The sequence below is a fragment of the Pongo abelii genome, chromosome 6, assembly GCF_028885655.2.
Source record: "Pongo abelii isolate AG06213 chromosome 6, NHGRI_mPonAbe1-v2.0_pri, whole genome shotgun sequence".
Lineage (NCBI taxonomy): Eukaryota > Metazoa > Chordata > Mammalia > Primates > Hominidae > Pongo > Pongo abelii.
This window is the reverse complement of record NC_071991.2, coordinates 134,615,149-134,640,919: the sequence shown is the minus strand read 5'-3', so window position 1 is coordinate 134,640,919 and position 25,771 is coordinate 134,615,149. Positions and strand designations below refer to the sequence as shown.

At 37.9% G+C, this 25,771-nt stretch overlaps 1 protein-coding gene across 2 annotated transcripts in view; it reads left to right on the top strand.

Annotated features, from left to right (window-relative positions):
* Nucleotides 1-24,543, top strand: part of PTN (pleiotrophin) — a 114,533-nt gene extending 89,990 nt beyond the window's left edge. The window contains exons 4-5 of one of the 2 annotated variants that reach the window (XM_002818493.5): nucleotides 910-1,071; nucleotides 23,809-24,543. In XM_002818493.5, the coding sequence (XP_002818539.1) occupies nucleotides 910-1,071; nucleotides 23,809-23,864 (218 nt within the window). In that variant the 3' untranslated portion in view covers nucleotides 23,865-24,543. The remainder of the gene's footprint in view (nucleotides 1-909; nucleotides 1,072-23,808) is intronic. The other variant, XM_009243269.4, reaches the window with a different exon arrangement.
* Nucleotides 24,544-25,771: the final 1,228 nt, after the last annotated feature.

The window sequence follows — 25,771 nt, the reverse complement described above, 5'->3', positions numbered from 1 at the left end:
TTCAGCATCTTTTCCTTATTAGGGAACTAGAAATTGAAACTGTAATGAGATATCACTCTACATCTATCAAAGTGGCTAGAATAAAAAATAGTGACAAGACGAAATGCTAGTGAGGGTGCCGGGAAACCAGATCCCTCCTATGTTGCCAGTGGAAATTGTAAGGTGGTACAGCCACAGTGGAAAAAGAGTATTGCAGTTTTTTACAAAATGAAACATGCATTTACCATGTAACACAGCAGTTTCTTGGTAATTTATCTCAGAGAAATGAAAACTGATGTTTCCACAAAAACCTATACATGAACTTATATAGCAGTTCTATTTGTAGTAACCCAAGGCTGGTAACACCTCGGATGTCCTTCAGCTGATGAATGGTTAAACAAACGGGGGTACATTGGGACCATGGAATACTACTCAGCAGTAGGAAGAAACAGACTGTTGATGCACATGACTTGGATGGATCTTCAGGACATTATGCTAAATAAAAAAGAAAGCTAATCTCAGAAGTTTACATATTGTAGAATTCCATTTACGCAACATTTTTAAGCTAGTAAAATGATAGAGCTAGAGAACAGAAAAGGAGTTGCCAGGGATTAAGGAGGTGGGGAAGGAGGAAGGTAGCTAGGCCATGACTATAAAGAATGACCCACTGTTGCATTGGGATTGCATATTAATAGTGTATATTAATGTATATTAATGATGTATATTGATGGTGATTGTATGCATCTACACATGTGATAGAATTGAACAGAACTCAATACACATGCATACACTCTGTATTATTTCTTATAGCTGCACATGAATCTATAATTATTTCAATAAAAAATGTTACAAACAAAAGTGTGCCTTTATTATCCTGGAAGTACAATAGGATCTTTCAAGGATTTCTGTTTGGTTCTACCCTGCCTTTAGCGGAGTGCAAATACCAGTTCCAGGCCTGGGGAGAATGTGACCTAAACACGGCCCTGAAGACCAGAACTGGAAGTCTGAAGCGAGCCCTGCACAATGCTGAATGCCAGAAGACTGTCACCATCTCCAAGCCCTGTGGCAAACTGACCAAGCCCAAACCTCAAGGTAAGTCCTTGCCATTATACCACAATTTTAATGGATTGATGGACTCAGGCAAGATCTGGAAAACCCACATTTTCCAGAAGGAAATATTAGGTGAATTACCTGAAGAGAGTGACTGAAAAAGTCCCCTACACTGAGAATCACAAAAATACTTTGAAGCAGGCAGTCTGTGAGTGCAAACTGAAGTCCTCTGCATAGATGAGGGGATTGGTACAGTCTCCTAACCCAAACAAATAACATAGCAAAAGAAGCCAGCAAAGACAGTTGTGTGATGACCATATGTTCCAAACTCTTAATTGGAACTGTATCCTGACAAGAAAAACAAACTCAGAATGTTTATGAAGGAGACAATTTTAAATCAAACTTCTCCCAGATTATCTGAAATACAGTTTTCACAAAATCAGGAAAATTATTTTACATTTTCCCTTTATTCACTGCATAACTTAATGGGTTCTGCATTTCTTTGCAGAGCCTTTGTATTTTTTGAGTTCAATTTGATTACCAACTACATTCATCACAGAATTTTTAAATGACAGAGATCTGTATCTCCCAGAAAGTCAGGCTCTGCTCTCTTTCTGGAGAAGGTAAAAACAATCATTATGGCCATTAATTCATACATACAAGGATCCCAACTGAGGGAAATAAACTCTTTTATCATGGATGTTATGGTCTGAATTGTGCTTTCCCAAATTCATATGCTGAAGTTTTAACCCCCAGTACCTCACAATGTCACTGTATTGGAGACAGGGTCTTTAAAGAGGTAATTGAGATAAAATGCAGTCACAAGGGTAGGCCCTAATCCAGTGTGGCTGGTGTCTTTATAAGAAGGGAAATTAGGACACAGAAATACATAGAAGACTGCGTGAAGACAGAGGGAGAAGAATGCCATCTACAAGCCACAGGGAGAACTTTCAGAAGAAATCAGCCCTACAGATGCCTTGATCTTAGGCTTGTAACTTCCAGAACTGCAAGACAGTAAATAAATAAATTTCTGTTGTTTAAGCCACCAACTCTGTGGTACTTTGTTATAGCAGCTGTAGCCAACTAATACAATGGGCCTCAATGAACTCTAAATTCAAATACCTTCTTGGCCTCTACTCATGTATTTTAACTCTAAGGTGGTCCTGAAAATCCATACTGCCAGAGAAATTGTAAGGAGAGATTCAGAAAAATGACCATGTAAGAAATGCTCATAATAAATAAAAATAGAAAAAAAAATCTGCAGAAGCTGAGGAAGATTGGCTGGTTTCCTGCTAGTTGCCAGAAAGGACTTTATTTTTCACAGGGCTGGCTTTTTGGCCACTGCTGGAGTTGTCCATAGAAATGGTTATCTCCAACTTCAGGATGGCCAGGTACAGGCTGGACCAGCAGATGGTGAATCTAGGGTTCAGGCTGCCCTTTCCAGATCACGGAAATTTCTGCCTATTGTCATATGGTTTTTGGAAGGCATGAAGCAGGGCTGGAGTGATTGCAGTGAGTACTTATGCCGACTTCCCAAATGTCATTTGTCCAGAGGCAACCACAGAAATCTAAGCAAAATCAGTGCCATATCTACTAAGTGAAACATTTCCAAAAATGGCGGAACTCAGAGTTACTGTCGTCAAAATAATTTATTTTTAATCCAGCTGTAGAACCAAAACATTCAGCATAAATACAGAATTGAAAGGACAAGAAATTAAAGAAGCTTCCACATTCTAGCACAGTGATGCTCAACCTGGGCTTCACATTAGAATATTCTGTGGGAACTTGCAAAACTCCCAGTGCCCAAGTATAGCACAGACTAACCCAATCAGCATCAGTAGTTTAAAAATTGTAAATGCATCTCCGAAGGTTTCACGATGCAGCCAAAATTGAGAACTACTGCTCTAGTATGGAATCCATTGACAAGAGACCACACACATACGCATACGCATACACATGTAACACACACACACACACACGTGCACTATCCTGTTCTTTCCTATGGGAAAGAGAAAATTCAACTTAATAATAGGGGAGAAAAAGTGGAGACATGATTAGGTGGAAGATGGTGGGGCTGGGTGAACACATGAAATGTTGAAAAGTTTGGAATAAATGGAACACAGCAGGGAACATGATTAAGAGAGAACCCTAAAGGATATTTAGGAAATAAGTGAAGTCTTCCTTTTACCTGAACTGGTGTATATTTCACCTTTATACAGTATCTCATCTAATAACATGTAATGAAGGTTAAGTTTGTTTCAGGCTTTCAGCTTGAAAAAATGACACTAAAAATATTTCAAGTGGGTAGACATTCTGTAATATTCATACATAAATAAATTATGGTATATAATTAATTGATATAATTAATTGAAAATGTGATTACTATGAGTGATTCTATGTTTCAAACTACCAGTTATGCAATTTACAGGTCAGTAACATTCATCCTTCCCTTTGTGTATAACACACCTTTGTTAAAACTAACCAATCTTTTCCATCTCAGCAGTGGAGAGTTTTATAAATGCTGTTTTGGCACTGAGACACTCTGCAAAAAGAATGATTTCTCTTTTTTTTGATACAGAGTCTCACTCTGTCACCCATGCTGGAGGGCAGTGAGGTGATCTCAGCCCACTGCGATCTCCATCTCCTGGGTTCAAGTGATTCTCCTGCCTTGGCCTCCCGAGTAGCTGGGATTATGGGCAGGCGCCCGGCTAATTTTTCTGTCTTTTTTAGTAGAGACAGCATTTCATCATGTTGGTCAGGCTGGTCTTGAACTCCAGACCTCAAATGATACACCCACCTTGGCCTCCCAAAGTGCTGGGATTACAGGTGTGAGCCACCGTGCCTGGAAAAAAGAATATTCTTATTGTAGGAGTTGAACCAGGGAGATGTGTCAGATATAAAATCTTTGTAGGGGACACAGACACACTCACACACACATACACATTCCATGGCATATTTTTCCTAGTTTAAACCGAAATGTAACGAGTGGCATTTGTAAGTTGTATTTATTTTTGTACTATTTTTCTCAAATAAACTTGGATAGATATTATAGCTTTTCCTTTGCATGTCTCTAACTTCAAGATAGCTCACATTCTACTAATCAATGGGAAAGCAAATAGTAATGAATGGAATCTATGCTATCATTATCATTATTCAGTTTCTACTCTATTCATTGCTCTAGGTGTTTTCCATATAGTAACTTATAAAGTCCCATATATCCTTGCAGGTGGGTATAATTATAAAGGAAACTGAGGAACACTGGTTAATTTATTTGACTGGGGGTATATCTCTAATAAATGACAGTGCCAAGATTGGTCTAACTCTAAATTCATGTTATCTTTTGTATTCTGCTTATTTCTCACCTAAATCACAAAGGGGTATGAACTAACCTCCATGGATTTTAATTTCCTTTGAAATAGGAGAAGACGAACATTGTCTTTTTTCTTTTTAATTTTTGTGGATATATGGTAGGTGTATATATTTATGGGGTACATGAGATGTTTTGATACAGGCCTGCAGTATGAAATAAGCATATTATGGAGAATGCATTGTCTATCCCCTCAAGCATTTATCCTTGGAGTAACAAACAACCTAATCACACTCTTTGCATTATTTTAAAATGTACACTTATTATTGACTATATAGTCACCCTGTTGTGCTATCAAATAGTAGGTCTTATTCATTCTTTCTATTTTTTTGTACCCATTAACCATCCCAATCACCCATCACTACCCTTCCTAGCCTCTGGTAACCATCCTTCTACTCTCTATGTCCTTGAGTTTGTTTTGATTTTAGATCCCACAAATAAGTGAGGACATGCAATGTTTCTCTTTCTGTGCCTGTCTTATTTTACTTAACCTAATGATCTCCATTTCTATCCATGTTGTTGCAAATGACTGAATCTCATTCATTTTAATGGCTGAATTGTACTCCATTATGTATTTGTACCACATTTTCTTTATCTGTTCATCCGTTGATGGCCACTTAGGTTGCTTCCAAATCTTAGCTATCATAAACAGTGCTGCAACAAACATAGGAGTACAGACATTTTTTCAATATACTGATTTCCTTTATTTTGGGTGGAAGCTGCAGTAGTCATTTAACTAAACTTTTCTCAAAATGATGCATTTATAAATTATTTTCTTCCTTCAGGAAAGAGTACATCATCAACATTTTTTCTTACATTAATTCAATATGTGAAGGAGATAGAGAGAAGTAGGGAACTCACTAATTTTGAATTGGACACTGGGGTAGGAGCTCCTAGTCATTTAATTTAAGCCTTAAGGCAACTTTAAGCATACATTTTATTTATCCTACTTTATATATGAAAAAGCATAGGCTTAGAAATGTTAAGCAACTCACTTGAGGTTTCACAGCTTGCAAGCAGTGCAACCAGATTCAAATTTAAAGTCAGACTGATACCAAAGACCCACTGCCTTTTCAACTGCACAATGCTGCTTCTTGGTATTGTAAATCCGTGCAGCGCTGGTCGTATTTATTAGATGAATCTTTATGTCTAGAAGGTTTAAAGGGTTGAGCTTCTGGGGACCTTGCCTAATGTCTGATCTAATATCCACATAACAAATGAGAACAGAGAAAATCAATGACTTATCCATGTCCATTTTGTTTTCTGGTAGTGGAGTCAGTTCCAGGTTTTGTTCTCTTTTGATGTCATTTTTCTGCCTTATTTCAAACATGAGAATTATAGGAAAGGGAATTTTTATAGTGATCAGTAAAGGGCATTGCAGTCATGAGGAAAATCAGTAGTTTTCAAAATATGAGTTTAATTACAGTCATGTGTCACTTAACAACAGGGATATGTTCTAAGAAATGTATCCTTAGGTGATTTCATTCTCGTGTGAACATCATAGGGTGCAAACAACAGGGATATGTTCTAAGAAATGTATCCTTAGGTGATTTCATTCTCGTGTGAACATCATAGGGTGCACTTATGCAAGTGTAGATGTGTAGCCTACTGTGCTCTTAGGCTGTAAGGTATAGCTGATTGCTCCTAGGCTGCAAATCTATACAGCATGTTACTGTACTGAATACTGTAGGTTATTGTAACACAATGATAGGTATTTGTGTATCTAAACATGTCTAATTATTGAAAAGATATAGTAAAAATATGATGTAAAAGAAAAAATGGTACATCTCTGTAGGGCACTTACCGTGAATGGAGCTTGCAGGACTGGAAGTTGCTCTGGGTGAGTCACTGAACGAACAGTGAGTGAATGTGAAGGCGTAGGACATTAGTGTACAATACCATAGACTCTATAAACATTGTACACTTAAGCTACACTAAATTTATGAGAAGATATTTTTCTTTCTCCAACAATAAATGAACCTTAGCTTACGGTAACTATTTTAGTTTATAAACTTTTAAATTTTTTTTAACTTTTGACTCTTTTAAAGTAACACTTAAAGTTCAAACACATTGCATAGCTATAACAAATATATTCTTTCCTTATATCTTTATTCCATAAGCGTTTTTAATTTTTAAAAACATTTTGTTAAAACTAAGACACACACACATTAGCCTAGGTCTACACAGGGTCAGGATCATCAACATCACTGTCTTCCACCTCCACATCTTGTCCCACTGGAAGGTCTTCAGGGACAGTAACACAATGCCTCCTCCTGGAATACCTCCAGAAGGACTTGTCTGAAGCTGTTTTACAGTTAAATTTATTTTTTTAGTAAGAAGAAGGAATACACTCTAAAATAATGATTAAAAGTATTATATAGTAAATACATAAACCAGTAACATAGTCATTTATTATCACTGTCAAGTATTATGACTATACATAATTGTCTGTGTTACACTTTTATAAGACTAGCAGTGCAGTAAGTTTATTTGCATCTGCATTACCACGGACATGTGAGTAATGCGTCGCCTTCCAATGTTAATCAGTGATAGGAATTCCTCAACTCCACTGTAACCTAATGGGAACACAGTTCTATATGTGGTCCATCATTGGTTGAAACATTGCTATGTGGTGCGTAACTGTATTACGTATAATCTAGTCACTCAGCTCATCGTCAGAAAGTGCCTTCTTTTCCTGTCTTTATCATTCTAATCAAACATATGATCAGGATCTGTTTTGTTTGTTTGATTTTTGTTTGTTTTTCATTTTAGAGAACTTCTTTACTTAGTTCCTGACCACTTTTGTTTTGGGAAATGGCCATGGATTAATATGCAAACCACTTGGTTTCAGTGTGAAAATCATACTCTTTACATTTTAGAATGAAACATAAAGATGTTGGCAAATCTGTGAATACCCAACATTAAATTGCGGAAAGGCTGGAGAATATCTTTGCTATTTGATTGGTAATAATAAGGCTAAAAGATTAAGTGACTTGGTTAGGAGGCTTAATATCGAGAGTTGCTATACAAACACCAGGGAATTACTAAATATCCTGCAGAGTTTGGTTAAAAATTGCCTTAAAATTCATCATAGTCCATTCTAACAGCATTACTTCTTGAGGTATAGAAGCAATCCTTCCTATTGCTATGTCAATGTTGTACAGATTCCACACTCTAGCCTCAGTCTGCAATTTTGATGATACTAGATATGAAGTTGGAAACCCCTGTTTGAAGATTCTCTTGGGTTGGAATCCCACTTAATCTGAAGAGATCATTCTCAGCAAACTATCGTAAGGACAAAAAAACCAAACATCGCATGTTCTCACTCATAGATGGGAATTGAACAATGAGAACACTTGGACACAGGAAGGGGGACATCACACACCAGGGCCTGTTGTGGGGTGGGGGGAAGGGGGAGGGATAGCATTAGGAGATACACCTAATGTAAACGACGAGTTAATGGGTGCAGCACACCAACAAGGCACATGTATGCATATGTAACAAACCTGCACGTTGTGCATATGTACCCTAGAACTTAAAGTATAATAAAAAGAAATCTGAAGAGACCTTTTAGCTATCCACTTTGATATTATATACTAAGAAGCAGAGAGAATATTCATGCTCTTATGCAGAAATAAGAATTGAAATGTGCACATCTGGAATTTAGCTTTCCCAGAGATGGAGGCAGCATTACCCTGGGAAAGGTTCATTGCTTGACTGAAAGATTGTAGCAGAATTTGCTTAATGATTACCAGAGTCTGGCAGGGATAAATAGGTGAACAATTGTGTTAGACACTTGAGATTTTAATTTCTTAAGAAAAGAGATTGAGTTTCATTAATATAGATTAATTAAATTAGTTAAAACATTGTATCTGTCAAAAGCTTTTAGATACAGCGAGATCTACTCTAGCTCGTTAAGCAGAAGAGGTCTATTCAGGGGTATTACATAGTTCAAAGAATCTCCAGGAGGGCCAAAGATCTGGCTTGGATACTGCAAGACCAGGAATAATGCAGCCAAAGTCAACAGATCCGGGAGAAATATCTGCTCACACCACATGTCAGTGATCTATCAGAAACCTTTCTGCTGCAATTACTGTCTGTTCAGCACATATAGTGCTTAGAACTGAACACTGGAAAGTCCGCCACAGGTGACCCTTCAAAACCAGTCACTTCTACCCCCTTTCTTGAGGGACTATCCAATCTCCCCACATTTGGCCCCTGCTTCTAGTTGGTCACTTCTACCTCCACATCTCATTTAAGCGTGTATGCTTAATAGAAATTTGGTCACATGGAAAATCCTGCTGTGAAGGAGCCTGGAAAATGAGTATTTAACTCTCTAGATTCTACCTCTAAACACAAGAAGGGAAGCTTCAAGGGTCTTGCATGGCATGTAGTGAGAAAATCTACCACAGTGTGCAAGAATGTCAGAATGTGGTGGGGTGTATCGTTAGACTTACCCCTCTCTCCTGTGGGGCTAGATGATGCATTGATGATACTCCATGGGGAAAAAATTGCCAAGGGTAATCTTACATTAGAACTGTTGAGTACACCATTGTACAGAGAGTTGGGTCTCTCCTCATTGGAATTACCAGTCACTTTTTATTTTCTGTGGGAATAATTGATCTGCAAACAAGAAAGAAAGTTGGAAAATAGAGTCTGTCTCTGCTAATGGCTTTGTATAAACTGTCAGAGCAGGCCAGGCACAGTGGCTCACACCTGTAATCCCAGCACTTTGGGAGGCTGAGGTGGGCGGATCACAAGGTCAAGAGATCGAGACCATCCTGACCAACATGGTGAAACCCCATCTCTACTAAAAATACAAAAATTAGATGGGCGTGGTGGTGCATGCCTGTAGTCCCAGCTACTTGGGAGGCTGAGGCAGGAGAATTGCTTGAACCCAGGAGGCAGAGGTTGCAGTGAGTCAAGATCGTGCCACTGCACTCTAGCCTGGCGACAGAGAACTCTTCAGAGGTCAAATAACTCTTCTCCAAGCTGCACGTGTTTTTCAGTGGTCCCCTTAGATGACGGCTCACTATGGAATTAGAAGATGGCAAGAACAAGCATCCCTGCCTGGATGGACCCGTCTGTGGGGGTGCTGTGGCTCTATAGGCAGTCCTGTCTGTGTGGGTCAGGGGATGGTGTAGCCCATGGAGCAGGCTTCTGGTATTTGTCACTGGAGTGCAGAGCCAAGCTGAAGCAGGGGCTGGGGCTTGTGTGGGAGGCTCAAGTGAGAGCTGAGAGGTTTCTTCAGGCCACAGGTGATATTGCCTAATGATCATCTTGGAACATTCTAGTATCTTGGGTTATTGTTCACCTGGCAATTATTAGTTGTTGCTTTTTAAATCAGATGCATAAATGAAGGGTGTTGTGAAGCCCTTTTTAGTACAGATAAGCCAGCCACCAAGTTTATCTGGAAAAGGGGAATTCTCAGATTGTTTCTGGGACAGGCAGAGATGGGTACACAGGGAGAGATGTCTATGCTACAGTTGAGTCAGGGAATGAATGTCAGTCCCTCCTGCTGTCCATACCAAGCCACACGCTGCTGTTACCAGATCCTTGTTCAATTTTCCTGCTCTCGATAACCTCAATTCTTTTTCTTTCTTCCCAGCTATTTCTAAAAGTTTTGCCATCTTGCTGCTCTTTTTTGGAAAGCTGCCTACCCCTCTCTTATGTTTGACAATTCATCTTTAAAGATCAAAAGAACAGAAACTGTTTAAGTGCAAGACTCAACTGTGTGCAGGACACAGCTTTTGGCAGCTGATTATTAAATGGGAAAAAAGGGGTCAGGAAAGTGATATTCCCAGCATTCTCAATTCTCTCCCCAGCTAAATAGATTCTTTTGTTAGTTCTTTTAAAGATAAAAGAAGTTCCCCCCAACATTTCTGTCTATGTTCTGGGCTCTGACATCCCTCAGGAGTGAGCATGGCAACACTGTATGGATGGGCTTTGCTAGGCTGGGAGACTTTTAACTGTGTTGAGAGAGGTGAGGGGGCAGAATCCCACACAGTCTAGCCTGGGACTGGCTCCCTCCCCTCGAAGGCCGCCTGAAGAGGTTGATGATTACTGCCCTTGTACTTGGTCAGAAGAGACAGCATGGGGTACCCTGTGGGAATTCTGTTCCCCTTGATCAGAGGAAAACACTTGTACTCCGTTGGGTCTCAAGTTTTTATTTCTTTTTTATTCTGCTTGTGAAAACATCTTTCAACACCTATGTTTTATTTTCCATCCGTGATACTGTACTAGAAGTGGGGAGATCTAATTCTGTCCTTTTCTTAGTAGAATGATACCTATTTTGTCTTCTCTAAATTAGAGTTGACAGTGAATATACCATAGGATTGTTATAAAGCAAAATGAAGCACTATAAGTAAGAGTGCTTGGTAATATGCAGTATTTTAAAGACTATTTCCTTTCTTCCAAATGAATTTCTTGAAGTAGGTGTTTTACCCTCAGCACCTTTTCAGGCAAAAGGAGAATTATGGTGATTACAACAATAGTGATTATAGTTTATATTTGTGGAGAACCTAGTGTGTTTTGGGTAAAGTTTAGTGCATTGCTCACACAGGTTGTCATTTAATATTCACAAAACTCTGTAAAATAGTTACTATTATATTTTTACATACAAGGAAACTGAGGATATAGAGAATTTAGATAATGATATGGCTCTGTTTCCCGACACAAATCTCATCTCCAATTGTAACTCCTAGGTGTTGAAGGAGGGACCTGGTGGGAGGTGATTGTATGATGGGGATGGTTTCCCTCTTGCTGTTCTCCTGATAGCGAGTGAGTTCTCACGAGAGTTGATGGTTTTAAAGTGTGTGGCATTTCCTTGCTCTTGCTGTCTCTCCTGCTGCCATGTAAAATGTACCTTGTTTTCCCTTCGCCTTCAGCCATGATTGTAAGTTTCCTGAGACCTCTCCCGCCATGCAGAACTGTGAGTCAATTAAACCTCTTTTGTTTATATATTACCCAGTCTCAGGTAGTGTCTTTATAGCAGTGTGAAAATGAACTAATACATATACCTAACACAAGGTTATACCACTAATATGCAGAGGACTTAAATGCAAGGCAGTCGACTCTAGAGCTCCTGCAGCATGCACAGCTCCTTCCTCTGTGTCATTCCATACAGGTATCTCAGTTTCTTACCTAAGAAAGTGAATGAATTTTAGACCCGCCCTGACTCCTTAGCAGGCTGTCTTGCTCATGTATCTTCCTGGCTGGACACTTGCCTGATCCTTTCTCTAGCCATTGCTTACAAGCTCTGCCCCAGCCATACCAAACTCCCAAACTCCAGGAGACGGCAGACTGGGCCATAATTTCTTATGTGTCCGTTTCTTTTCATCTGTAGTTCTTGAAACCTGGAACTGTTTTCCTTCTTCTATTCTTTCATACATTTCTACTGTTCTTTCAGCAAATATTTTAGCGAGCAAGTGCTATGTGCTCTAATTAGCACCAGGGATAAATTAATGACTTTACTGGTCTTACAGTGTAGTAGGAGAAGCAGAGGGATAAATTCCAGTGTACCACATAGAGTGGCAAATGCTATGAGACAGAGAAGTGGAGAGTCCTTTAGCATTGTTTCTAATGTATTCATGTTTTTATAAAATCTATTAAGAGCCTGCAATGGAGCACACAGTATGTTAAGTGCTAGTGACATTAGACAGACACGGTTCCTTCCCTCTGACTGCTGTGTTCTACTGGTGGTGGTGGTGGGTAGACAATGAAGGAAAAAGAGAAATAAATAATAACTAAATCAGTAAATGCCTCTTGGCATAAGTGACCTTAAAAACTAGACAGAACCAAGTGATAGAGTGATGGGAAAGGAGTACGTGAGATAGAGTAATCGGGGAAAGCCTCTTGGACAAGGTAACTTTTGAATTTGGTTTGGAAGAGAGAGAAGGGGCTAGCCATACTGGTGTTCTAAACGAAACAAGGGGAAGTTCAAAGTCCTTCAGGTCAAAAAGAGCTTGTTTTGCTCAACGACTAGAAAAGGGATCAGTGTTAAAACTTGCCAGACTTCCCTTCCCAAATATTAAGTCACGGTCTCCTCTGAGAGGACGTGTCACTCCTGTGATAAGGCATCCATTATGCTGAACCGAGGGCATGTTTCCCTCTCCTAACAGGCAAACTCTTCGTACACTACATCTTATTCACTTTTGAAAATTACATCTTATAGTCCCTAGCCCATGAGAAAACTCAAGGAAGAATACTGACTTGAATGAATGAATGATGTGTCCAACTAAATTGTTCTGGTCTAGCTCACTAGGCTACATCATTCACACTGGCTTCAAAAATGTGTAGAGAAATCACTGAAGGCACAGTGAGCTCACTTGGAATCAGAGTCATTTGTGTGTTTTACTCCCCTCCTTATTGAAGAATTTTTGGTCCTAATTGCTGGGGCAGCTGTGAGAACTAGCAGCTATAAATATTTGTAGGTTTACTTCAAACTGTGTGTCTGCTTTCATCTCCCTGGGCACATTCCATGCTCAGAGGGTCATTAGCTGTGTCCTCACAAAACAGCTATAGAGTAATTAGTACTAAGGAAGGCTGCGTATTAGTTATTGGGTTTCGGGACCTCCTTTTTGCTTCCTGAAGCTTTTGCATTTCTGTCTTCTAACTTCCGAATTGAGGCTTTCTGCTTGTGTTTTAAGTTGTACCTGTTGTTATTTATTGAGTATTGTAAAAGTATATCCTATTTATTGAGTATTTATGATATGACAGGCGTTATACTAAGCTGTTACCCTGTATTGTCTCACTCAAGCCGCATGGCAGCCTAAAGTAGTTTTATTTGTATTTTACAAAATAACACACTAAGGTTGCAACTTGCACAAAGTTACCCAGACAGTGAATGATCAGACTTGAACTTGAAGTCAGGACAGTCTGTTTCCAGAGTTTTTTTCCATTGTACCAGTGCTTCCCAAACCAAGTGATCACTGCCGGATCTCTTTAGGTATTCTAAAAGCAATTAATAATTTGTTTTTTGTTTCCATGATAATCCTAAACATTCATATAAGCATATTCAGAGTTATTTATGACTGTTTGAGCCCTGTTGGATAATTTCCGGCCTGAGCTTGTCTTTGTATAAAAATTACTCTGAAAACAAATGATCACTCTTAGTGCTGCATTTTCAATCTAGGGTTCTTTAAAGCAGCTATGTTCCTTGAGAGTAAGGGTGAACAGCAAGGTGACTTGTTAACCCAGAGCTCTCCCAGGCTGGGCCCTGGCCTGGATTCATGATTGTCTTCCCTCCGCTATGAGATTCCTAGCAATTCTGGTGCTTCACCACGATTTGAGGGATGGCTGTCCTGGTAACTGGAACTGCTGGTGGGGACACTTGGCACACTCCCAGTCCGCTCTGCTTCTCACTGATGCAAACCTACAGGGAAATCAGAGCAGGCTTGTTGTTGCTCAGTGCACAGAGGCCATGAAAATAAAATAATAAGGACTTTTTCTAGAGTAGTAAACAATATTTGTAGAAGAACTCATCAGGAATCCAAAGAGCAAGAAGGAAGTAAAATTGTTCTAGCGTCCTAGTGTTCGTGCATGCAGGCGGCAAGGCCCACAGATATTGATGGCAGGTTAACACATTCATGGCCCTTTCTCTTGCTAGGCTTTCAAAAATTATTTTTACTCTTACAGAAAATAGAAAAAAACATTTTCAGATCTTCACCTAGATGTACAAGAGTAATAAATTAAGCTGCTCTGAAGGCTGCTGTCTAAAAATATGTAAAGTATAGAGAAAGATCTTCAGATCTACCTTTTGCTGCTGCTGCTATAGACAGATTGCTGGTCTTTTGGGGCAGAAGAAGTCACGTGGTGGGGAATAGCTCACCTGCTTACACCTGGGAGGACATGTTTGAAGGGGGGTGAAAGAATTAATGCAGTAAGATTTGTGAAATCACTGGTGAGCATAAAACCTTATATTGCTTAGCACCTAAGTTACGTATTTAAATGACTTAAAATTTAAAAATTAATTTAATTCTGGAGGACAAATTTAAAAATAACAATACACTAACATCCTATTTTTCACCTCTACAGCTAATGAGGATGCTCTGAAGGATAGACAAAAATGAAATATAGTCTGAAATCGAATTCATGGATGCATTAGTCTGCTAGGGCTGTCATGACAAAGTACCATAGACTCAGTAGATTAAATACAACTTTATTTTCTCATAGTTCTGGAGTCTGAAAGTCTGAGATCAAGGTATTGTCAGGGTTGGTGCCCTATGAGGCCCTTCTCCCTGGTTTATAGACAGCTGTCTTTTCCTTGTGTCCTCACTATATGTGTCTGTGTTCAAATTTCCTCTTCTTGTAAATGCACCAGTCATATTGGATTAGGGTCTATCTGAATGCCCTCATTTTAATTTAATTGCCTCTGTAAAGACTCTATCTCTAAAATATGTTCTCACTCTGAGATACAAGGGTTAGGAGTTCAGTTTGAATTTTCAGGAGGGATGCAAGTCAGGCCATAATAACTGATTCTATTTAACTATATCTATATCTATAATTTTTTGAACCAAAAGAAAGATTTATTTGGTAATGAATAGGAAAAACATTTATGGGACTGTACCTACCAAAATTTTAAATATACTGGAGTTCAAACTTTGCCCTTTTTTCACAGATTATAATTTGATTTCCTAGTGGTACTGGCTATATTATATTAGAGTAAACATTAGATATGATCATAGAAAATAATGATTAGCTAAGTGTGAACTACTTACTACTGTTTATAATACTACATTTCATTTCTAATTTACAATAGTTTATAATAAGGCAAATTTTCTACCTCTGCCCTCAATATTGCAGAAATAAGCTCCTCATTGTTGCAGAAATAAGCTCTTAAATATTTAAATGTCATATTAGAGATAAATCGTTCTTTTGTGTTTAGGTATAGAGGTCGGTAAATCTGTGGTGTGGGATGGTCACTGTCAAGAAGTGTAAAATCTTGAGAGTGGTCTACAGATTGAGGAAGGGCAGAGGCTTTTGCTAAACAAAAGAAACTCAGCATTAATTCCACATCTGTGGTTTTCTCTCTCTCTGTCTGTGTATGTGTATGTGTGTCTGTAAATAACAAATAAGGACGGTATACATGTTTTGAGCTAAAACTAGGAGTTTAAGTGACAATTTTCTACTTGGTATACATGTGTGTATGGGTCAGATCAGGGACTGATCCCAACATGTTCACATGTGGCTGATTCCCCCACCCCTGACTCTACTGTATAAAGAAAGTGCATCCTAAACGGGCCCTTTATGATTTGGAGAAGCTATAGATATCTCAATTCCTTCTTATAAAGAAGGGAAAATGGAGAGACAGGAGTGGGGAGAGTTTGAAAAGATGGTAGAGAGGAGTGTTTGGGTGAAGGGAGATGGATTCGTCTACTGATGCAACTGGTGAGTTGATTTGAAAAATAACTGACATGTTGGGGACTTTTATTAATTTTGTTCTGCATGGTTGATGAAGTAATTTCATCTTCACTAAAACTTCTATTAAATCTACTTTATTCACTAGTGCTTTCATAGCTAAACTTTCTATTTTTAGGAGATGCAGTTAAATGCTGAGTCACCTCCCAAAGTGAGTGGGGACAAAACAGGTTCCTGAAATTGTCTAGATGTGTTTAGTCTGCATCTAGACACAAATATATGTACTATATTTTATTCACATATACTTGATATCAGAAAGCAAATGAGTGCAGAAGAGCAGATAGTTGAGCAGGAGTAGAAGGTATTGCTATGAAATAGAGTTGATGAATGAAGAGGAAGGTGGACAGTGAGAGAAAGAAGAGGTGTGGATGAAGCAAAGTATCAGCATGTGGGTAGCACTGAGGGGCAGTATGCATGTACACATGTTTTCCACACATATCATAGAAGTAAATGCATTGAGTCCACAAAAGAGGAAATGAAGCAAGTGATGCTACAAAATAGGAAATCAAAGAAGAAACAACAAAATTATTGCATAGGCATTGGACTGAACTATATCTGTGAATAATACATTAAGCAAATGTTTAAAAGATTATACTTTTGATTTTTAACAGAAATATGTTTCTGTATTTTGCCACTTAATTTATGCTACTCAAATTTAAACTGAAATATTTGGAAATTGAATGAATAGTGCCATGTTAGGCAGCCTAGCCAACCAGTACCTGGATTTTAGTTCCTGAATCACTGAGCTGTATGTTCACAATTCGACAAGCCTTGTTATCAGTTCTGAGGCATAGCTGACATGGGGCGAGGGATTAGGTAGTTCTAGATGACTAGGCAGTTAATTCTTAAGCACAGGTGAGTTACTTTAAATAGGTTCACAAAGCATTAAAAGGATCTTGGTGATATCCAGGCTTTTGAACATATTTACATTGCGATAGTACCGTTTGACAGGGATATGATCCTTTTTCTGTAATAAGTCCTTGTGATTTATTGAACAAGTCTCCAAAAGTGAACTTTCAGTGGTCTTGATGGTATGCCTCCAGCTGTTCCTTTTCAGCTGTCTCTCTTGACCTCTGCAATGTGCATTTCTGAATGACTTTAGCTTCTTTTAGCTAAAGTGAATTCTATCTCTTAGAAGGTGCACATTTTGTATTTCTATTCTAATCAATACTTCCTCCCACTGCTTTAATGACCCAAAGACACTTTAAGTCAGCAGCAAACAGGGCCTGAGTCACTTTAGTTAAAATCTTGGCTCCCCTCAATCTGAAATCATTTCATCTCCTAATTTCCTTTTTAGTTTTTCTGTGTACACAGCAGGCCATCTGAAAATAAGTAATCAAAGCAAGACCTTTTACTGAGAATATGAGATAAGCTTATTTCAGAATTCTCAACTTTCTTACTTCTTGAAAAACATCCCCCCTTAAGGTCTTTGAAAAATCTTTAAATAGATGTCTTTCTCTTAAGGTCCACTTCTAATCTGATTTCTCCCAGATTTTCTTAATATTGAAAGTGGAGAGTTGATGTTTACTTATACCAACTACATGGCAATTCTATTTCCAAAGGGCCTATGAAAAGATGGAAAACAGATGATGCTTGTTGTTTGATTATTTGCCTTTCAAGAGTAACTTTGCTGTGACAGACTCATATAAATTGCTGATAAGAATTTAAATTACTACTTCCTTTCAAAAAATAAATATCTAGAGTTTTTAAAAAGTCCTGCCGTTGGATCCAGTACATCCTTTTCTAATAATCTATACTAAGGCAAAATTTAAGCATTCAATGATTTGTGAACAAAATCAGCATTGCATCATTTTTTATAATAACAAGAGGTCAGAACTATTGAACTGATGTACAAAAGATGAAAGGTTACAAAATATATGGAGTAGGATAATATAAAGGAATGTTACTTGGTCACGTTTCAAAGTATATGCAATGGCATGGAAAATAGATACAATTGAATTTTTAGCATAAAATACTATAACAACTGTCCATATATTCCTAAGTAAAGTCATAGAAAGAAAACATAAATAGAACTCATTGTTAAAAGTGTTGTTTCTACATTGTGAAGTTATGAGTAATTTCTCTCTCTCTGTGTGTGTGTGTGTGTATGTGTATATATATATATCTGTATGTCTGTGTGTGTGTGTGTTTCTTTGGTTTTTATATGAGTCTGTAATACTTTTTAAATGAGACAAGTAATTAATATTTTTTAAGAAGAATGAAATAACCCCGAGAGGAGAAACCCTCCTTTTCCTTCAGGGTAAATCTACTGTAGGTATACTCTTTCTTTCTAGTAATTCATTCTCCTTGTGGCTGCTCTGTTTTTCACAACACATGTCTCTGGATTGTAGTAGTAAATTAGCAACAAGAAAACTAGGTCTCAAAACCATAAAAATAGCTGCCACATACCCATGATCTTTAATATAAATATGTACTTTAAAGCACTTTACAATTTTGAAAGACTTTCCCATAAAGCCACCTTGAAAGTGTTGTTTGTAATGTCAGCTGTGTGAAGGCAGAGTTTTGTCTTGTTCACCTTTATGCCCTAGCATCTAAAACAGTGGAGATGGAGTGCATATTTGCTGAATCAATAAATTAATGTGTTTTGAATATTAGTGGTGAGATGAGATTGCAGAGGACATAATCTCACATGATACTAACAATGGTACTCTGAGGAGGATATAGGTTTTATTATCCCCAGTTTATAGGAAACAGAGGCAGAATGATTGATTTGCACAAGATCACAGAGCTGGTAAGTGGCAAATATCTATTTGAACCAATTCTCTAGATTAGGGCTTAGTTCATAGTATGATTCTAACAAAACTTCATGATGTTTTCATCATCTCACTGTACGTAAAGGCCATGGTGTCACTTAATACATTAGCATTTATCAAGATTTTGTTTTCTATTCGGCATAGAAAAAAACACATGGGCTCAGAACTTATTGTAACATGGCTCATATTAATTTCTACTCATTCTTCTCACTGCATTTACTGTGTTAGCCCATTCACATGCTGCTATGAAGAAATGCCCAGAACTGGGTAATTTATAAAGAAAAGAGGTTTAATTCCCTCACAGTTCCACAAAGCTGGTGAGACCTCAGGAAACATACAATCATGGTGGAAGGCACCTCTTCACAGGGTGGCAGGAAAGAGAATGAGTGCAAGCAGGGGAGATGCCGACACTTAGAAAACGATCAACTCTCATAAGACTCGTTCACTGTCAGAGAATAGCATGGGGGAAATTGCCGCCATGATCCGATTACCTCCATCTGGTCCTGCCCTTGACACATGGGGATTATGGGGATTACAATTCAAGGTGAGATTTGGGTGGGGACAAAGTGTCAAACTATATCACTGTCTGTCTTCTTTCTTATCAGGAGTTGTTATGCATTGAAAGAATTTCCTTGGATAAATTCTGAGTTTTCTAGATAGAATATGGTGAATGTGGCCCTTTGGATCCTGTGATTCATAGCAATATAAGAAGCCTGAATCCTTTCTAGAGTACTTTTTCTTAGTAAAGCCTTAGGACTTTCTGAACACTCTCAAACATATCTTAAAACAATGTAGTTATATTTTAAAAAACTCCACAAAGTTACAAAAATACACACCTACTATTTTTTCTCATCTCTGTATCCCAATTATTATGAGTACTATCCTCTATCAACTCAAAAACTGGCCAAAGAAAGGATGAAAGTTTGAAAACCCAGGAAGTTAAAATCTACCCAAGGCACTGCTGTGAGATTCCGGTGTAGTGATGTCCTGGTAGGAACAGAACAAGTCACCTTTCAGGCAGGTGCCCTTTACTGTCACGTGTTGACAATGGCTCATTCTCTGTTTACATCCATTTCTGCTTTGCAGCCTCAATCCAGGCAGGGACAAGGGACATGTGGCCCAGGGTGTTATTTGATGTGTGGTGTATGTGTACTTCCTTCTCTTGATTTGGCTCTGTTCAATGTGAACTAAAGTGCCCTACTGTTCACATCAGGGTAGGAATCCTATTGGCTCTCAGAACCTTCTAGAGTAGCCGCTATATGACTTCAATAAAAAAGCACTTGGCTTTAACTAATTATAGCCCTGCTCCAGGCTAATTTGTGACCCACATCTCTTAGTAAACATTTCTCTCACTCTAACCTTGAAAGGCAACTAAACTGTGACAGTTTTACCCACAGAGTTTAATCAGGTCTCTATTCTAAAGACAAAGTGTTAAGAAACCTGGATAAATTTCTTATACGTATGTTTGTAAACTTTCTTCTTCATAAAATATTTGTCTTTAAAGATAGACTGAAATTTGTCAAGATTCTAATCGGATTTACACTCCTTACTTTCCTTGAGAAATACTCTTTTCTATATAGTAATGGGTTGAACTATTTCCCATTCAAGTATTCATTTATCCACTCTGCATGCAACAAGTATTTCATGAGTGCTCGTTGTGTCCCAGACACAGAATATACAGATGCAAAATACAGGTGGGGTCTCTATTGTCATAGGAAAGGAAAAACACACACTAAATAATTAGAGACAAAATTAATAGTTCAATTCTAATTTTGGAAAAATCAATGAGAGGCACAATGAGAGTGTCTGTGCATGGAATCTGCTTATCTGAGAGCTCTTGGAGGGCTTCCCTGAGAAAATGCAGCTGAGGCTAAGATTTTAAGGATGACTAGGTGCTGACTGTGCAAATTGGGGTAGTAGGAGAAGGAACACTCAAGCCAAGAGGAAATAATATGAAAAGGATAAGATGGAAAGAAGCAAAGAAAATTCAAAGAACCTTCATAAGGAAGATGGGTGGATCCATGTTATGGACCCATTTATTTTCACTAAAGCTTTACTAATCAGCTTTTATACACAAGGCCCTGTGCCATGGGGCTGGAGGTACAACAGAGAGTAGAAACTGCACCCTCTCACAGCTTGTATTTTGGTGGCAATTACAATGCTAGGGATAGGTGCTCTAACAAAAGCAGGAAAGAGAAACAACTTCTAACTCAGACTGAGAGGTCAGCAAACTAGAAGTGATGTCAATGCTGGTACCTGAAGGATGGGAGGCATTAATGAGACAAAGGTCGTAGTGGAAGTGTGGGGTTGATGAAATGAAGAGTGAATTTGAAGGCCAGAGACTAGAGAGAAAAAACAGACAAACAGAAAAGATGTACCTGGGGAACTAAAATAAGCATAAGTATGAAGATGGAAGTAAAGAGGGGCAATGTGAATGTTTCAGTTTCTTCATCTGTTACATAAGGGAGTTGGACCATGTTCTTTCTAGGTCATAGATTTTGTGATACTATTTTAAACCCCTCATGTATACTAGGTAAAGATCGAGAGGTTGTTAATAAGTTTTTGAGGCCACAGAGATAAGCAGTGACAAAGCTCATTTAGTCTGTCAGTTGAATGTACATAAAAGTCACAAAAAACTGCTTTTGATTGGAAGAAATATTACTGACCTGATTTTTTTTCACAAAAATTTGAACACTTTGTTACGTAAGCAACTAAACTGACCTTATTGCAAATATGAATTCTTCCCTCCCTCCACTACTTTTTACTGAAGACTCTTCATTTTTCTCTTTAGATTGAGCCCAGAGTGGACTCAAGTTCTGCAGGGTGTCCGGGCAGTGCCATGATGACTTGCCACTTGTGTCAGAAGAATAAGTTGATTGACATTGTGCAGATTTAATAAGCAAATGGTTGATTTCCTGGTATTTAGCAAGTTGTCAATTAATGAATAAAACACCAATGTCAGGTTCAGGGTTACCTAAGAATGTGCTCTTGCCTTTACCAAGAAGAATTTGGTGACAGGTTCCTATTCCCAAAGTGTTCTTTGAAATGGACAACCTTACATTAGCAGATAAAATAATGTCCAATGTTCAGAATAATTTTAAGTTTTATGAAACTTTTATACAAGAACCTGATTAGTATGTCATCTGCTCAGACTTATGTATGAAATAGGAACATGTTAGCCAAAATATGAAAATTGCTACTTAGATATCCACTCTACTGGAGACCTAGAAGATAACAAGTTCCTGACAGTTTTCCGGGAAGGGACATGAGGAAACTGAGACAGGGAAAACCAGAGTTAGGTCTCTGGTTTTCAATGTAGTTGAAATCCTACATTGTTCTCTGAAGATGCCATCCTAATATATAGCTGTTGCCTAAAATGTTGACCAAAAATTGGGAATTATTACATTTTCAGACACTGAATAATTTTTCAGAAATTACACGTAATGTCTCCTTTCACCTAAAAGGTATCTTTCACTTGGAAATTCTGGTCATTACACCTCTCATAGGGTGAAAGAAAGATATTTGAGAAAACAAACAAAACTAGAGAGAGTGAAAGGTTAAATTTCTTTAGTATAGAAATGGGGCAAACTTGGGAAGGCATGAATGGAATGAATACAATTATGGACAACAATTTAGCCTGGGTTTAGAAACTGCTGACCCAATTGCATATGGTGTACCCTTGAAGTTTCAGTAAAGCAAGATTAGGACAATTACATTGAACAGAAGTACTACTAGTGTGTAATGGACTTTGGAACCTACTTGAAGAGGTCATGAAAATAGTACATAGAAATGGAAAAGTTTCCAGCTCTACTTAGGTATGAGCTGAGAAATATACATTATTTCTGGTTGGCATCATATCGTATCTTCTGTCATCATAAGTCTTACGGTCCTCTTGGACACAGGCTGTATGCTCCAGTGAACAATGACCTCATCCCTGTTGGTCATTGTTTTTGTCCCAGTGACCCTATGTTGCTTAGCACATTCATTGACCTGCTCAATCAATATGTCTTGATGATGATTAAGGATTTTAATTATACAGGGTAATGATTTCTTGTTCTTGCTCTATTATCACACTAATGATAAATGCTAACCTTAATTGAGCACATGCTATTGTATCATGTTCTGTTCTCAGTAGATTTTATAGAACAAGTTTAATTTGGATATAAACCCTATGGTTACTATCATATGCTATGGTACTTTTCATATGCCTATTTAAAGATGAATAATCTAAGAAACAAATACATTAATTAACTTTCTCAGTGTCTCACAGTAACTTAATGATGTGGCCTGGATTTAAACTTCAGCAGTCTGACTCCAGAGTCTGTACTTAACCAGTATATTTTTGCCACTACTATGGACCAAATTGGAGAAGTGGCTCAGAAATATTTATCAATATCCCCTCACCTGCTAGCCCAGTGATTCTGACCATTTTTGTCTTTGGAGCCAAATTAGATGTGTTCTATTCTACATTGCATTATCCTGTTAGGAAAAGAGAAGTGGAAAGATGGCTGAATGGAAAAGAATTGAGTCTTTTGATTGAAATCCTCAATGTTTTACTTTCCTACAGCCTATGTTGACACATTCCATTTGTTTTACCCCAAACTGGGAGTTCCTGTAGGCAAAGCTCCAGAGAGAGTACATATGGTTTATAGCTGGTTCTTCCTATATAGATAGCTGGCCAAATATATAAGCAGAGGGCCTACCTGGAGTGGAACCACTTTGGAATTGTTTGCTCAGAAAATATGTTACTAAAGAGTCCCACGGAAAGGGAATGGGGGAAATGAGGTGCCAAGCAGAGCTCTCACAGCTTTCCATTGAGCAGTGACCTGGGTAATTTACTAAGAGATGTCTGCTGTATTTCTATTTTCTAAGCAGGACCCCAAGTCAGTATCTTGCCTATCCAACAAAGGCAACCAGTAAGATAACAGGGATTTATAGAATTAACACAGAAGCAGGCTATGTTCCTCCTGCCTACTTTCACAGACACTCTTTTGGCAAAAGCAGACAGACAGACAGACAGACACACACACACACACATGCACACACACATAGTTTTTTCTCAATTTGCCAAGAGAACTACCAAGAGCAGGCAACTTGTGTATCAATCTGATTTTTTCATTCCTGGTCAATTATTAGAAATGTGGCTATTTCTTCCCTGCAATTTAGTAACTTGACATTTTTCTCTTTCTCTCTTTCTCTCTCTCTTTTTTGTAATCACAGCAGAATCTAAGAAGAAGAAAAAAGAAGGCAAGAAACAGGAGAAGATGCTGGATTAAAAGATGTCACCTGTGGAACATAAAAAGGACATCAGCAAACAGGATCAGTTAACTATTGCATTTATATGTACCGTAGGCTTTGTATTCAAAAATTATCTATAGCTAAGTGCACAATAAGCAAGAACAAAAAGAAAAGAACATTTTTGTAGTAGCGTTTTTTAAATGTATACCATAGTACCACTAGGGGCTTATAATAAAGGACTGTAATCTTGTTTAGGAAGTTGACTTATAGTACATGATAAATGATAGACAGTTGAGGTAAGTTTTTTGAAGTTATGTGACATTTTACATTAAATTTTTTTTTACATTTTTTGGCCAGCAATTTAAATGTTATGACTATGTAAACTACTTCTCTTCTTAGGTAATTTTTTTCACCTAGACTTTTTTCCAAATTGAGAAAAATATATACTAAACAAAATAGCAATAAAACATAATCACTCTATTTGAAGAAAATATCTTGTTTTCTGCCAATAGATTTTTTAAAATGTAGTCAGCAAAATGGGGGTGGGGAAGCAGAGCATGTTCTAGTTCAGTGTTGACTTTTTTTTTTTTTTAAAGAAAAGCATTAAAACATAAAATTCTTTCACTTTGGCGGAAGCATTTGTTTTCTTGATGAAATTATTTTTCCATCTGAGGAAAGAAATACTAGGAAAATAAATCAAGGTGATGCTGAAAAAAAGTTGTTTGTGTGTTCAATAATGTGATTTTGTAACCCTACTCCCCTTTAGTCTTTTATACTCCCCCAGTCAACTTATTAGCACAGAGAAATTGTCATACAAATTAGCTAAGTCACTCTTGGGCATAAAGTTCACACAGTTTTTTTTTTTTTTTGTATTTTCTATCAGTAATTAATAGGTTAAATCGGTACTACTGAATTCAACAAAAATTTCACAATAGTCTAGGGTTTAGTGGAGCAGGAAAATGCTCTTATAGTGGATATATTTGGGCTAGCACCAGTCCAAATCAGGATCACTGTAATGATGTGCAAAATGGTAGTTTGGGCTTAGTTTCCATAAACCAAAAATTTTCACTTTGTTACATGCCATGAGTGCCAAAGGCTATCTGTACAACTTCCTTATCTGTTGGCCTCTAAGCCCAATTTTTAAGTAAACAAGTCTGTTCTCCTATTATTCAGGGAATAATAGAAAATTCTCTGGGATTATCTTTAAAGTATTTCTCTTGACAGACTCTTTAATTCTAAAGTGATAAGACTCAATAAACAAACACCTATCTACCAAGATAATTGCTAAGTCCGTTTTGGGACATGATGATTTCAGGCTACCCTGGGCTATCTATAAAATATATAATTACATGCTGGTCTAATGATGCAGCCAAAGGGTCTTAGCAGCTAAACTACTTTTGCCATCTAGCCTAAGACTCCACTTGAGCTAGAAATGTTGAGCAGATCCATTTCTCCCCTCTACATCAAAGCCAACTGTCAGTGGGGAATAGAAAAAAAGGATGAACTTCCAGGCATTTTATGGACTGGTGCTTAATAAAAAGAGTGCCTAGTAAAGTGCAAATGATAGAAACATGAATAATAAATGTAGTCCTTTTACAAGCTGACCTTAATTGGAAAAAGTACTCATGGGGACGGATGGAAGAGAAGAAAGAAAGGCAGCGTCTTGAGTGGATTTTTTGACAGCGAAGTTCCAAAGGGATGGGATGATGGAAGAGCCTGTTGCAAATTTTGATAGCCTCTCAGCTAACATTGCTCCTCTAAGACATTTAGCCAAAAACAGCAGCCCATGAATCAGTAATGAGTTAAGGTGAACTAGAACTAAATCTCCCAAGGGAAAAGCAGTCCTGTAAGTAACTGGCATACTCCTTTATTCACAGGGCATGGCAGGAAACCAAAAGTGAAAGATTTCTCTGCTGTGTCAACTATGATACTTAGCAAACCCTAG